Below are 12,133 nucleotides of genomic sequence, written 5' to 3'. Positions count from 1 at the left end.
ACACACACACACACACACACACACACACACAGCATCAGGGTCATATGAGGTAGACATCTGAGATTTTGTACTACATTATTATAAAGATGATAGAAAATAAATGAAGCTGTCAGTCATCATAGCACATTGATTTGTTATGAATTGGAAACTATTTGTATATCAATCCAGTAGCTTCCTTCACACATTTAGATGAACATTTGCTAACCTAGTAGAGCAGAATTTGACTGAACAATATTCAAACACTCATATTCAAACAAGTCTAACTGATAGGGTAAGCAGGTGGTTGATGCTTTGCATTTTATTCCTCAGCATTTCTTTTGTGTATGTGTTTCAGCTCTAAAGGTTCCTGCATTACAAAAGTTTGATTCATTTTCCACTGCATGTACAGATCATACATACTACAATTGCTCTGAAGCTGAATATTAACCCAAAGGGGAAGTTTACTCGTGAGCTAGCCTGCCACTCTACTTGGAAATTTCCTCTTCGGTGTCGAATATTGTTTTCTCTCTGGAGAGAAGAGTTTGGGAAACAGGAGCATGAACTTTATTGGGCCAGCAGCACAATATCCTCTTTGTGTGAAATGTTATCTGGTATTTCAGCAATGCCTGCGTGACACCGATGACATGAATTTGGACTTTGTGGTCCGTCTCTCCAGATGGAAATTCTGGAGAGTGGTCCAAATTCACAATGCTCAGTTCCTCGACAATGCTCTGTTTTGCTGGGGATACGTGTATGCGCAGATAAAACAATGGCACCCCTTCTGGTGGCTGCCTACAAGGTATTTCTTCATCCACCAGTCAGCTGAGTGTGCACGGCCCAGCCTTGGGTGTGTTTTCACCGCACAAGGTTGTGTTTTTTTTCTCTTTGAGCAGACTGAGCTTAGCTGAGCTCTGAGCCTAGACAGACTGAGCTCCTGGGTTACTCTGAGCCTAGAGAGACTGAGCTCCTGGGTTACTCTGAGCCTAGACAGACTGAGCTCCTGGGTTACTCTGAGCCTAGACAGGCTGAGCTCCTAGGTTATTCTGAGCCTAGACAGGCTGAGCTCCTGGGTTACTCTGAGCCTAGACAGGCTGAGCTCCTAGGTTACTCTGAGCCTAGACAGGCTGAGCTCCTAGGTTATTCTGAGCCTAGACAGACTGAGCTCCTGGGTTACTCTGAGCCTTGACAGACTGAGCTCCTGGGTTACTCTGAGCCTAGACAGACTGAGCTCCTAGGTTATTCTGAGCCTAGACAGGCTGAGCTCCTGGGTTACTCTGAGCCTAGACAGGCTGAGCTCCTAGGTTATTCTGAGCCTAGACAGGCTGAGCTCCTGGGTTACTCTGAGCCTAGACAGGCTGAGCTCCTAGGTTACTCTGAGCCTAGACAGGCTGAGCTCCTGGGTTACTCTGAGCCTAGACAGGCTGAGCTCCTAGGTTACTCTGAGCCTAGACAGGCTGAGCTCCTGGGTTACTCTGAGCCTAGACAGGCTGAGCTCCTAGGTTACTCTGAGCCTAGACAGGCTGAGCTCCTAGGTTATTCTGAGCCTAGACAGACTGAGCTCCTGGGTTACTCTGAGCCTTGACAGACTGAGCTCCTGGGTTACTCTGAGCCTAGACAGGCTGAGCTCCTAGGTTACTCTGAGCCTAGACAGGCTGAGCTCCTGGGTTACTCTGAGCCTAGACAGGCTGAGCTCCTGGGTTACTCTGAGCCTAGACAGACTGAGCTCCTGGGTTACTCTGAGCCTAGACAGGCTGAGCTCCTGGGTTACTGTACAGTGTTCCATCTTCATTAGATTCGCTAGCTTCTGGATGAAAAGGGTGTAAACATTGTGATGGTAACCCATGCACTATATGGCCTCGTTAGCTAAGCCTGCCTGTGCCTGTCTTTGGTGTTTTGGTTCGGCGGGCTTGTTGCCATTGAGCGTGATGATGAGCTCATCTGTGGACGTGCGTGCTCTTCCGTGCATGAACTAAGCTGCTCCACAATAGAGCTGGCCCCCTAATGTGTGGGTAAAAAGGTGCTGCGTGTGCAGAGACCTTCAATTTATATTGTCTTTAAATAGGCAGCAGCTGATAGTGTGAATGCGTTGGGACTATCTGATCTGACAATACCAAACGTTCTGAGAAAGTGAAAATAGTCGTAGGAATGACGATCAGATCAGAGCATGTGTTGTCCTTGTTTGTCGTGGCTTAGTGAGGAAGGGGAATGGCGAGAAGCCAGATTGCATCGTAAAGCGTCGTAAAGTGCAGTAATAACATCTCCAAGCCAAGGAATGTGTTTGGTTTGCCAAAGAATTCAGCAGACAACAACAAAATGGATGCGAGGCTATCGCTTAGACAGCCTACAAGGACTCAAGACATATTCACTCAGATCTGTTAGATGAAATACACTCAGGTTTTTGGTAAACAAGGCCTTTGACTAATGTGCAAGCGGTTTCACCTCTGCACGTTTGCCATTTAGTGAACTACATGTCTTTGGGATGATGCAAATACTTGATATACAAGCTTATTTGCAAATAGTGAGAGTAGTACCTCAAATGTATACACATTTCTGGTGTTGTCCTTCACAAACCCACGTTAAGTGGAAGTCTGTTGCTGAACAACTGCATGGTTTTATCTGCTGCATGTGTGGGCAAAGGCCTCAGAAGTGAGCCAACACACAGACACACGGCCTTCCTGTTGATAAGATGGGAAAACAGTTTGTGGCACACTCTGCCCTGCCATATCTCCCCTTGTGTCGGGGTGTCCAGGAAGACAAGGACTCTGGTACCAACAGATGTTGTCTTGTATAATGTAGCTCTCAAATCCTGCTTCGAGGGTCTAACTGTGACTGAAATACAAATTGTGTTCTTCATTTTCACTACCTCCCCCCCCTCCTTTTTTTTTACCAAGGTTCGTTGCGTCCAAATGTTGGACTCAAGCACTTATATTTATTACCTCCTCCAACAAGGTCATGTTTTTCACCCCTGTTAATTTATCTCTGTCTGTCTGTCTGTCTGTCTGTCTGTCTGTGTGTCTGTCTGTCTATCTGTCTGTCTGTCTGTCTGTCTGTCTTTCTATCTGTCTGTGTCTGTCTGTCTGTCGGTCTGTCTGTCTGTCTGTCTGTCTGTCTGTCTGTCTGTCTGTCTGTCTGTCTGTCTGTCTGTCTGTCTGTCTGTCTGTCGGTCGGTCTGTCTGTCTGTGTGTCTGTCTGTCTGTGTGTCTGTCTGTCTGTCTGTCTGTCTGTCTGTCTGTCTGTGTGTCTGTCTGTGTGTCTTTCTTTCTATCTATCTGTCTGTCTGTCTGTCTGTCTGTGTGTCTGTCTGTGTGTCTGTCTGTCTGTCTGTCTGTCTGTCTTTCTGTCTGTGTCTGTCTGTCTGTCTGTCTTTCTGTCTGTCTGTCTATCTGTCTGTCTGTCTGTCTGTCTTTCTGTCTGTGTCTGTCTGTCTGTCTGTCTGTCTGTGTCTGTCTGTCTGCCTGTCGGTCTGTGTCTGTGTGTGTGTGTGTGTGTCTGTCTGTCTGTCTGTCTGTCTGTCTGTCTGTCTGTCTGTCTGTCTGTCTGTGTCTGTGTCTGTCTGTCTGTCTGTCTGTCTGTCTGTGTCTGTTTGTCTGTCTGTCTGTCTGTCTGTCTGTCTGTCTGTTAATATGATATCTCAAAAACCTATGAAATGGATATCTATTAAATCTGGTTGACAGATTGGCCTTGACCCAAGGAACTGCTTAGATTTTGGTTGTAGTCCAGATCAGGATTTCCACCATTAGATGATTATGATTTGTTTTCTGCCATAACTGAATGAATGAATGAATAGATTTATTTCTAACATAAAATAAAATAAAAAAACAGATGAGTAAACAAACAAAAGGAGGAAACATTGTCTGAAAAGGAGTAGATAGACGTAAAACCTATATATTCCTACCCCTTTCTCACATCTTTATTAAATAACTTGAACAGCTTCTTGAATCTATTTACAACCAAATATAAATATTCAGACTAATATCCCAAATGTATTTACAACCCAAATTAAATATATAAAGATCTATCCCAATTTATTTACAACCCAAATATCCACCCAGTGTTTAAAAATAAATAAATTGAAAGAACAGCAAACAAAAAACAGCCCTTAACACAACCCATCCTCAACCATATACCTCCCAAAAATGTATTTTTTGTATTGTTTTTTAAAATTGTTTCATATTTATACTTTGCTTCAACCCATCACCCAACCCATTCCACAGATCCACCCCACAGATTGAAATACACATACTCTTCTTTGTCGTACAAACACAATACAAACCCATCTTTTCCCCAACAGTCTCCATCGATGACATCGATTCAGTACGCAAGGGCCGTCAGTCCGAGGGCCTTCATAAATACACGGAGCCCGGCATCGAGGACCGCTGCTTCTCCATCATCTTTAAGGGCCACAAGAAGATCCTGGACCTGATGGCAGCCAATGATGACGAGGCAAAGCAGTGGCTCAACGGCCTGGAGAAGATCATTAACAACCATCGCAACCTCAGCCAGCAGCAGAAGAGTGAGCAGTATCCTTTTACAGTGCATTTAACTGGGAAACCACTTCACGTGCATCTCCCAGGTGATGCATGTGAACCCGATGTCTGCATTTGAATGGCAAGTGTGTGTCTTTTGAAATCCCATATTGTTGTTTTATTTCTTCATTACTTGTATTCTTTTCATAATTTGGTCAGAAAAGTGTTCTGAAACCACTAAGCTAGTTTGATTGAGTTATGTACTGAGCTGAGCTGGAATAAGAGAATGCCAAATCCTTACATGTGAATGTAAGCTGGATCATCAACTGCATGCGGAAAGCAGACAAGAATGAGGACAACAAGATGACGCTGAAGGAGCTGAAGCACTTCCTGCGACAGATCAACATCGAGGTGGACGACACGTACGCAGAGGAGCTTTTCAATGTGAGTAGCTCTCATAAAAGTCAGCAGTTTATGAACGATATTGTACATGACATCATTTAATCATCAAAACATGAGACATACAGCGGGCAGCCTGTCCCATTTATATGCCTGGTTGATTGACTGTGTCATAATTATCACATCCTGTAGAAATGTGACAAGTCTCTCTCCGGCTCTCTGGAAGGCTCCGAGATCAAGCACTTCTACGAGCTGCTGACACACCGGGAGGAGATAGACGTCATCTACGAGATGTACGCGAAGACGTCAGGTCAGATGAGCGTCAGGGACCTGCTCAACTTCCTCCTGAATGAGCAGAGGGAGCAGGCCACCATGGAGGACGCTCTCAGACTGATCCAAAAGTACGAGCTGGATGAAACAGGTAGGGAAGCCTCTGATCTGACACTGTTGTGGATCCTTTTAGACACAAAGTGGCTGCTGTGGAAAGGCCTATTCCCAATTTCTTTAATTTTTTTGTATTTATTTTATTGTATGAAGTACAAGCTGGATGAAACAGGTAGCGAAGCCTCTGATCTCACACAGTATTTCACAGTAGGTCATACTGTTCTGGATCATTTGGAGAATATAAGAGAGGTCACATAGTGAAATTACTTTTTCACTTTGTTTGGGAAATTTTCCATTTCATAATTTACACGTATTTAACAATAATTTCCTTAAATGGGCCTTTTTCACAGCAGCCATTTGTGTATAAAATGATGTAGGTGTTCCAGTGCTGGGGCCCTCATTAATGTTGTGGTTGCACCTTTGTTTACCCTGCCTTTTAGACACTGGCTGCTGTGAAAAAATCCTATTCAAAATGTATTGTAATTTTTATATCAAAATGATTACTTTACCCATTACTTTTATACTTCGTGGATAAATCATGGCAAACCAGTAGACAAACATGCCTTGATGTTGAGAGGTCTTTGTGCTTGCCTCAATTTTGTGGGGTACTGAAAATTGAAATATGTCAAATTAATTGGAAGCAAGATTCTCTCAATATTATGTTTCATTGTCACAATAAAGCTGTTGTGAGCACATTTTCATAGCTTTAACTTGCATCTCACAGCATCTCTTGTCTCTGTCTCTGTCCTGTGTCCATTCCCCCAGCTAAGCAGAAGAAACACATGACCAAAGATGGCTTCCTGATGTACATGCACCAGGAGGAGGGTTCCATCCTGAACTCAGCCCATAAGCAGGTGTATCAGGACATGAGCCAGCCCCTCAACCATTACTACATCTCCTCCTCACACAACACGTACCTGATGGAAGACCAACTCAAAGGGCCCAGCAGCAGTGAGGCCTATATACGGCAAGCACTTTAACCAAAATACATTAGCCTACGTCATGGCTAGGGTTGAAAGGGGACAGAGGAGCAGTGTTCCTGAAAACAGCCCTACCTTATCGCACTAATTACAGTGTTTTTAAATGGAAAGCAGCAAACGGTTAACCAAGGGTTTTCTTAGCATAAACCAATTCTCCCATTTGTAAATGTCCATGCTTCTTACGAGACGTCCATACTTCCTTTCAAGTGGATTTATGTCATATTCACGGAAAACACAATTGAATGCAGCATAATATACGCTCACGTTAGCATCGTTAGCACAGGTGGGTATCTTGCTCGTAGGCTTAGCCAAGGCTAAATCATTAGCTGGCTAGTTAGCTTGTTAACAAGCTAAGCTAACAAAGCAGGTATGGTGAGCACAAACACAGATACCTGCTACTAATACTAAATTTCACACCAGAAAAACTGGAGCACAGACTTCTTGGACGGTCTGTTAGTAGGCTACAATTAACTGCACAGCATATTATTATTTGTCCAATATTTGCATGAAAAATTCTCCAAAAGTCACCACAAACAATCAAAAGAGTAGCTGAGGTGACCATAGGCGACTAGCCACCTGTCACTGAAAGCAGACACACCCTTAATTATGCATAAATGTAAGTCTTAAAAAAACTTAAACGGGTAGGGTGTTACGGGGCGGCTTTAGCTCAGGAGGTAGAGCGGGTCGGCCAATGACGCAAGGGTTGGCGGTTTGATCCCCGCTCCCTCCCAGCTGCTGTCGTTGTGTCCTTGGGCAAGACACTTAACCCTCCTTGCTCCCGATGGTGTGTAGGCAGTGGTAGCCTGCCGCCATTGGTGTATGAATGGGTGAATGTAGACTACCTACTGATTGTAAAGCGCTTTGGATAAAAACGCTATATAAATGCAGACCATTTACCATTTACCATTTGAGTGATATAAAGATTCACCTCCTGTACAGTACAGTTGTGAACAGGGAAATTAGCTAGAGACCAAAACTGTTTATTTTATTTTATCGGGCTGTAAACATGTTTATTTCTGCTGTAAAGTTGGACATTTTAACATGGGGGTCTTTGGGGATTGACTCGCTTCTTGGAGCCAGCCTCAAGTGGCCATTTGTGGAACTGTTTTTGCACTTGCACGTTGGCTTAATTTGCCGCTCGGTTAGCAGTGATGCCTGTGCTGACTGCAGGTACTCCAGGTAGTCATGAATGTTCCTTTCTCCTTGCAGAGCTTTGATGAAGAGCTGCCGCTGCGTTGAGCTGGACTGTTGGGACGGTGCTAATGGAGAGCCTGTTATTTACCACGGCTACACGCTCACGTCCAAAGTGCTCTTCAAAGATGTCATCAAGGCCATCAAAGAGTATGCCTTCAAAGTATGTGAGATATTAACCGTAGGACAGGTTGTTTATAGAGACTGCTAATCGAGACAACATTTATGTCTATATACGTATATATATATATATACAGTACGTATATGTAAGGGATAATGTATATTGAGGCGGTGATTACGGGGGAAATAATGACCGACAGGTGGATTGAGCCCGACGCGTAGCGGAGGGCTTAATCGTTCACCTGAAGGTCATTATTTCCCAGTAATCACCGCCTCAATATACATTATCCCGCTTAGAACACGGCCTACAACTAAATCATTCAATAATCTGACAAAAATAATTATTCAAATATATTTTTTAATAGCGTTTTCAACGATAAAGCGGTTTCATTCGTAATTGGCACACAAGACACCACAGCTGCAACTGGTTGGCCTAATTAGTAGTGGCTTGCTGACAAAAGGCTCTTATCAACTGATTAATCCAGGTGTGGCAGAGCAGCGGTCGGTTGTCGAGAAATAATGACCGGTGAATATTGTTGATTGACCAATCAGAATCGAGTATTCAAGAGAGCCGTGTTCTAAATATATATATGTACTCATCACTAGGGAATAGAACAGTATGTTTATACTGTATGGATATGTGTGTTGTATCTCTGTCTTTTTTTTTTCTTTCTCTTATATCTGTTTGAGTAAGTCTTCTTTGTAGATCTTACTTTTTAGCTGGATGTTGATCCCAAACTCAGGTTTTAGTATCAGACTGTATATTCCTGTATATTTTGTACTTTGCACTTTGTACTTAGCTATGTAGAGCTCTAATCTCAGGTTCGCACTTTGCACTTTGCATTGTGTTTACATTTTAAATATGTTTCGTTGCACTAAGTTACTTTTCCCCCTATCAGGACCATTTCTCTGCATACTTGCACTTTGTATTGTGTTTACATTTTAAATATATTTTTGTTGCACTATGTTACTTTTTACCCCTACCGGGACTCTAAGCCTGTATCATCTGGCAGGGGGACTAACAATGGAAATCAGTCCTGTGACTGCGATAGACCCTTCTCACGGGGGCCATTTTGTGTCGAGAAGCCAGGGTAAACACAGGTGCAAGCAAAACACTAATGAGGGTTTCCAAATCCCAATCATGGAAGTTGGAAACCCTCATTAGTGTTTTGCTTGCACCTGTGTTTACCCTGGCTTCTCGACACAAAATGGCCCCCGTGAGAAGGGTCTATTGTCGTGCATTTACTTTTTTTTTTTAAATGTTCATTAATGTACATCTGTCCCCTATTGAACAAATAAACAAATTGAATTGAATTGAATTGAATTTAAACGTAATTTCCATGACTGTTACATAATTTACATGACCTTCACTGAAAGATTGGTTCTTTTCCCCAGACCTCAGAGTGCCCAGTCATCCTCTCCCTGGAGAACCACTGCAGCATGGAGCAACAGAAGCTGATGGCCCAGCATATGAGCTCCATCCTGGGTGGTGCTTTGATCACGCAACCTCTGGGGGACACCATGCCTACCAACTTCCCCTCACCTGAGGTCAAGAAACCAGTAGTCTTTCTACCTGAGCTCATTGAAACATGTTACTTTGAGCATGTTACTTAAATATAGTAATTCTCCTGTTTATTTACTATGATAATCAGATCTGGGAAAGGAAGCCAGAAGCCATCAAAATAAGGCGTATCCTCATTATGTGAACATCAAACAAACTGCTAGCCTGTCACACAATCAAAACCACATCAATCTCAAAACCATTCTGCTCTCCCATATGTTGGCACTTTGCTCGACCCAAGCAAGCAATGGAGCAGGAGTCACACAGCTCCTACAAGATCTACTGTATGTGTGCGGCTCAGCAGCGTGTGAGAGAGCACCTTGTGTGACCGAGTGGGCCGAGGTTGTTGGCAAATGGAATCTCATGTGAACAGAGGTTGGCTGTTAGTTCAGCAGGCTCACAGGCAATTCCCACAGCTGGGTTTCATTCCATTTACTAAAGATGGTAATGATTGCGAGTTAAATGTTGCAGTTTACGATCCGCACCCACACCTCTCGTTTTTGCCTCCTCGCTTGTCTGCTTTTGCTCTGCATTTTCTTTCTTTACTTCTTCCCACTACAACTCTCCAGCTTTCATTTCCCACATTTATTTCCTCCGTCAACCCTCACTCATTATCTTTGATAACAAGGAGCTGTGTGACTGCATGCAAACTGTGCCAGACCTCTGTGAATCTCACTGAAGGGTGATGGAGAGACATGGGGAGAGAGGAGACATCAGCATATGGAATCATCTTTCAGTGTCACTACCATTCCAAAGCGCTTATGGGCGGTGCTGTTTAAATTCAGTACCCATGTGATGGATGCCTGTGGTATTGTCTGTCTTACAGAAATTATAATCATGGCTTGCATGCATCACATTTTCCTCTCACTGGCTGCTGATAGGGCGTGACCACTTGCACATACATTTGACTATTGCAAAACAAGAATAGGCTCCTCTGCCTTTAGCACTTGCATGTGGCCAAATTAAGTCTCTAATGAGTTGCCATCATCTACCTTGGATCTGGTTGCATGATTTGCAGGACAACATGTTGATGCACACATTGTATCCGTCTCTGTGCATCATTGTATCTGTCTCTATGCAACATTGTATCTGTCTCTGTGCAACATTGTATCTGTCTCTGTGCAACATTGTATCTGTCTCTGTGCAGGCGCTGAAGGGGCGATTCCTAATCAAGGGGAAACGGTTGAACAAACTGGATGCTGCCTTCAACAGCAACAGCAGTATAGAGGGTGACAGCGTGTCTGAGGAGGACGAGGCTGCAGATTCTAAGGAGAATGGACAGAAAGCCAAGGCTAAGGTGTGTAAAGTGCTTATTATTTGAGTAAAAACTACTCTAATCATATTTGATCTAAAATAAGCACACACAAATGAACAGTTAAAGCTTTTCCAAGTTTTGCTATTGGAGAAACTGCACCCTCTGGATGCAATAGTATCGGTATCGATATCGCCGTTCAAGGTCAACAAAACACAGCGACAGAAAGCTCTATGTACATGTTGTTGTGACATCGGGTACTCACCACGTGATGAAATAATAATCCATAGTTACGTGAAACGTCATTTTCATAGCAAATCCACACCGAGTTACTTCCTGGTTTTCATGAACACAACGCTCCCTCAGTACAGCACATGTGTGCATCTTGCCTCCGGGATGCAGGCACAAAAGTGCTTAGACCCAGGAGAGACCTTTGGAGGCCGGTGTGTGACCAATAGAGTTGACATTCTCCCTGGTACAAGTCACTCTACCATCTTCAATGACTAAAAAGTTGTTATATTAAGGTGAAAAAGTTACTGATTGGGTCTTTAAGTTTATTTTGATTATTGCCATAATAAACTAGCTGCTGTGTCACTATCCTGTGCCCTTACAGACATCGAAGATCAAGCTTGCCAAAGAACTCTCAGACATGGTCATCTACTGCAAGAGTGTCCATTTTAGTGGTTTTGAACGTGCCAGTGACAGCCAGGCCTTCTACGAGATGTCCTCCTTTAAGGAGAGCAAAGCGCTCAACCTGGCTGAGACCTCAGGTAAACTCCACGTCTGTTTCATCTGTGACAACAAGTCTAGTATAACAGGATCTCTCAGATTTTTTGGCTCACCACATTTTTGCTTGTAGTTCTACTGAGTAACCTGCATGTCAGAGAAGTGCAGATCAGGTGGACCCAAAGGCAGACAGCAAGACAAGAGGAGACAGGCTTGATAATCAAACAAGGCTTTACTGTTAGTCTCAGCAGGCACAAAATACAGGTGAAGAACACCGAAGAAAGTACATAGATACCAGATTGTGACACTGCAAAGAGAGTTTTGGGAGACCTTTTTATTCTCTTAAAGCCATTTTATTCACTATAACTAGTGAAGTTGATGTCTATGTATGAATTTCTTTCTAAAACCTTTTATAAAGCCCTAAAGGACAGCTACTTTAAAGAATCAAAACTATTTTATATTTTACACTTTTTGTCTCCCCCATAGAGACATAGGGATTACACTTTGATTGTGAATCAAATCAACAAGGGTCTAATCAACAAGGGACAGGCGAACGTAATTGAAATGGGGAATGAATAGTAATCAATAGTATGACAGAAATCACTCATATTTACACAACCATGAACCCACAGAAATCGATCATATTTACATAAACTTGTAACAAGTTAATTCATGAGTTTTGATTAGGGCAGGTGCAGCGTGGAAAATGCCAATCAATGTATGGAGAACATGAGTTAGGGGTACCGGGGATGAGACATATATATCCTCTGGTGTTAGCCCTTGTGTGGTCACATTGTGTGTGGATTTCTAGGGAGGAGACTCCGGAGAGGATGTGCCATGTGCACAATTTTTAGCTGGCTGCCGGCCTACATCTGGCTATTATGCATGTGTTTAGCTTCACATGCTCAACTGGAGTTTCTCTGGTTTGAGTTGATTTCTTGTCGTCAGTGATGTCACTCTGCCTATGTGAGCAATTGTGATGTCATCAGTGATGTCACTCGACACTCGCGCAATTGTGCGCTGCGCGGAAACGGCTTATTATAGTAAGTAAGATTCTAAAATGTGGACAATAGTA

General features: G+C 43.3%; 1 protein-coding gene across 2 annotated transcripts in view; it reads left to right on the top strand.

The window, feature by feature from the left end:
* Window positions 1-12,133, top strand: part of plcd1a (phospholipase C, delta 1a) — a 35,633-nt gene that overhangs the window by 17,447 nt on the left and 6,053 nt on the right. For both annotated transcript variants that reach the window (XM_083655033.1, XM_083655032.1), the window contains exons 3-10: window positions 4,271-4,499; window positions 4,760-4,889; window positions 5,037-5,265; window positions 5,994-6,195; window positions 7,418-7,562; window positions 8,915-9,067; window positions 10,228-10,377; window positions 10,946-11,102. In XM_083655033.1, the coding sequence (XP_083511159.1) occupies window positions 4,271-4,499; window positions 4,760-4,889; window positions 5,037-5,265; window positions 5,994-6,195; window positions 7,418-7,562; window positions 8,915-9,067; window positions 10,228-10,377; window positions 10,946-11,102 (1,395 nt within the window). The remainder of the gene's footprint in view (window positions 1-4,270; window positions 4,500-4,759; window positions 4,890-5,036; window positions 5,266-5,993; window positions 6,196-7,417; window positions 7,563-8,914; window positions 9,068-10,227; window positions 10,378-10,945; window positions 11,103-12,133) is intronic.

The sequence above is a fragment of the Poromitra crassiceps genome (genome assembly GCF_964638095.1).
Source record: "Poromitra crassiceps genome assembly, chromosome: 2".
Taxonomy (NCBI): Eukaryota; Metazoa; Chordata; class Actinopteri; order Beryciformes; family Melamphaidae; genus Poromitra; species Poromitra crassiceps.
This window is presented reverse-complemented; position numbering and strand designations above follow the sequence as displayed.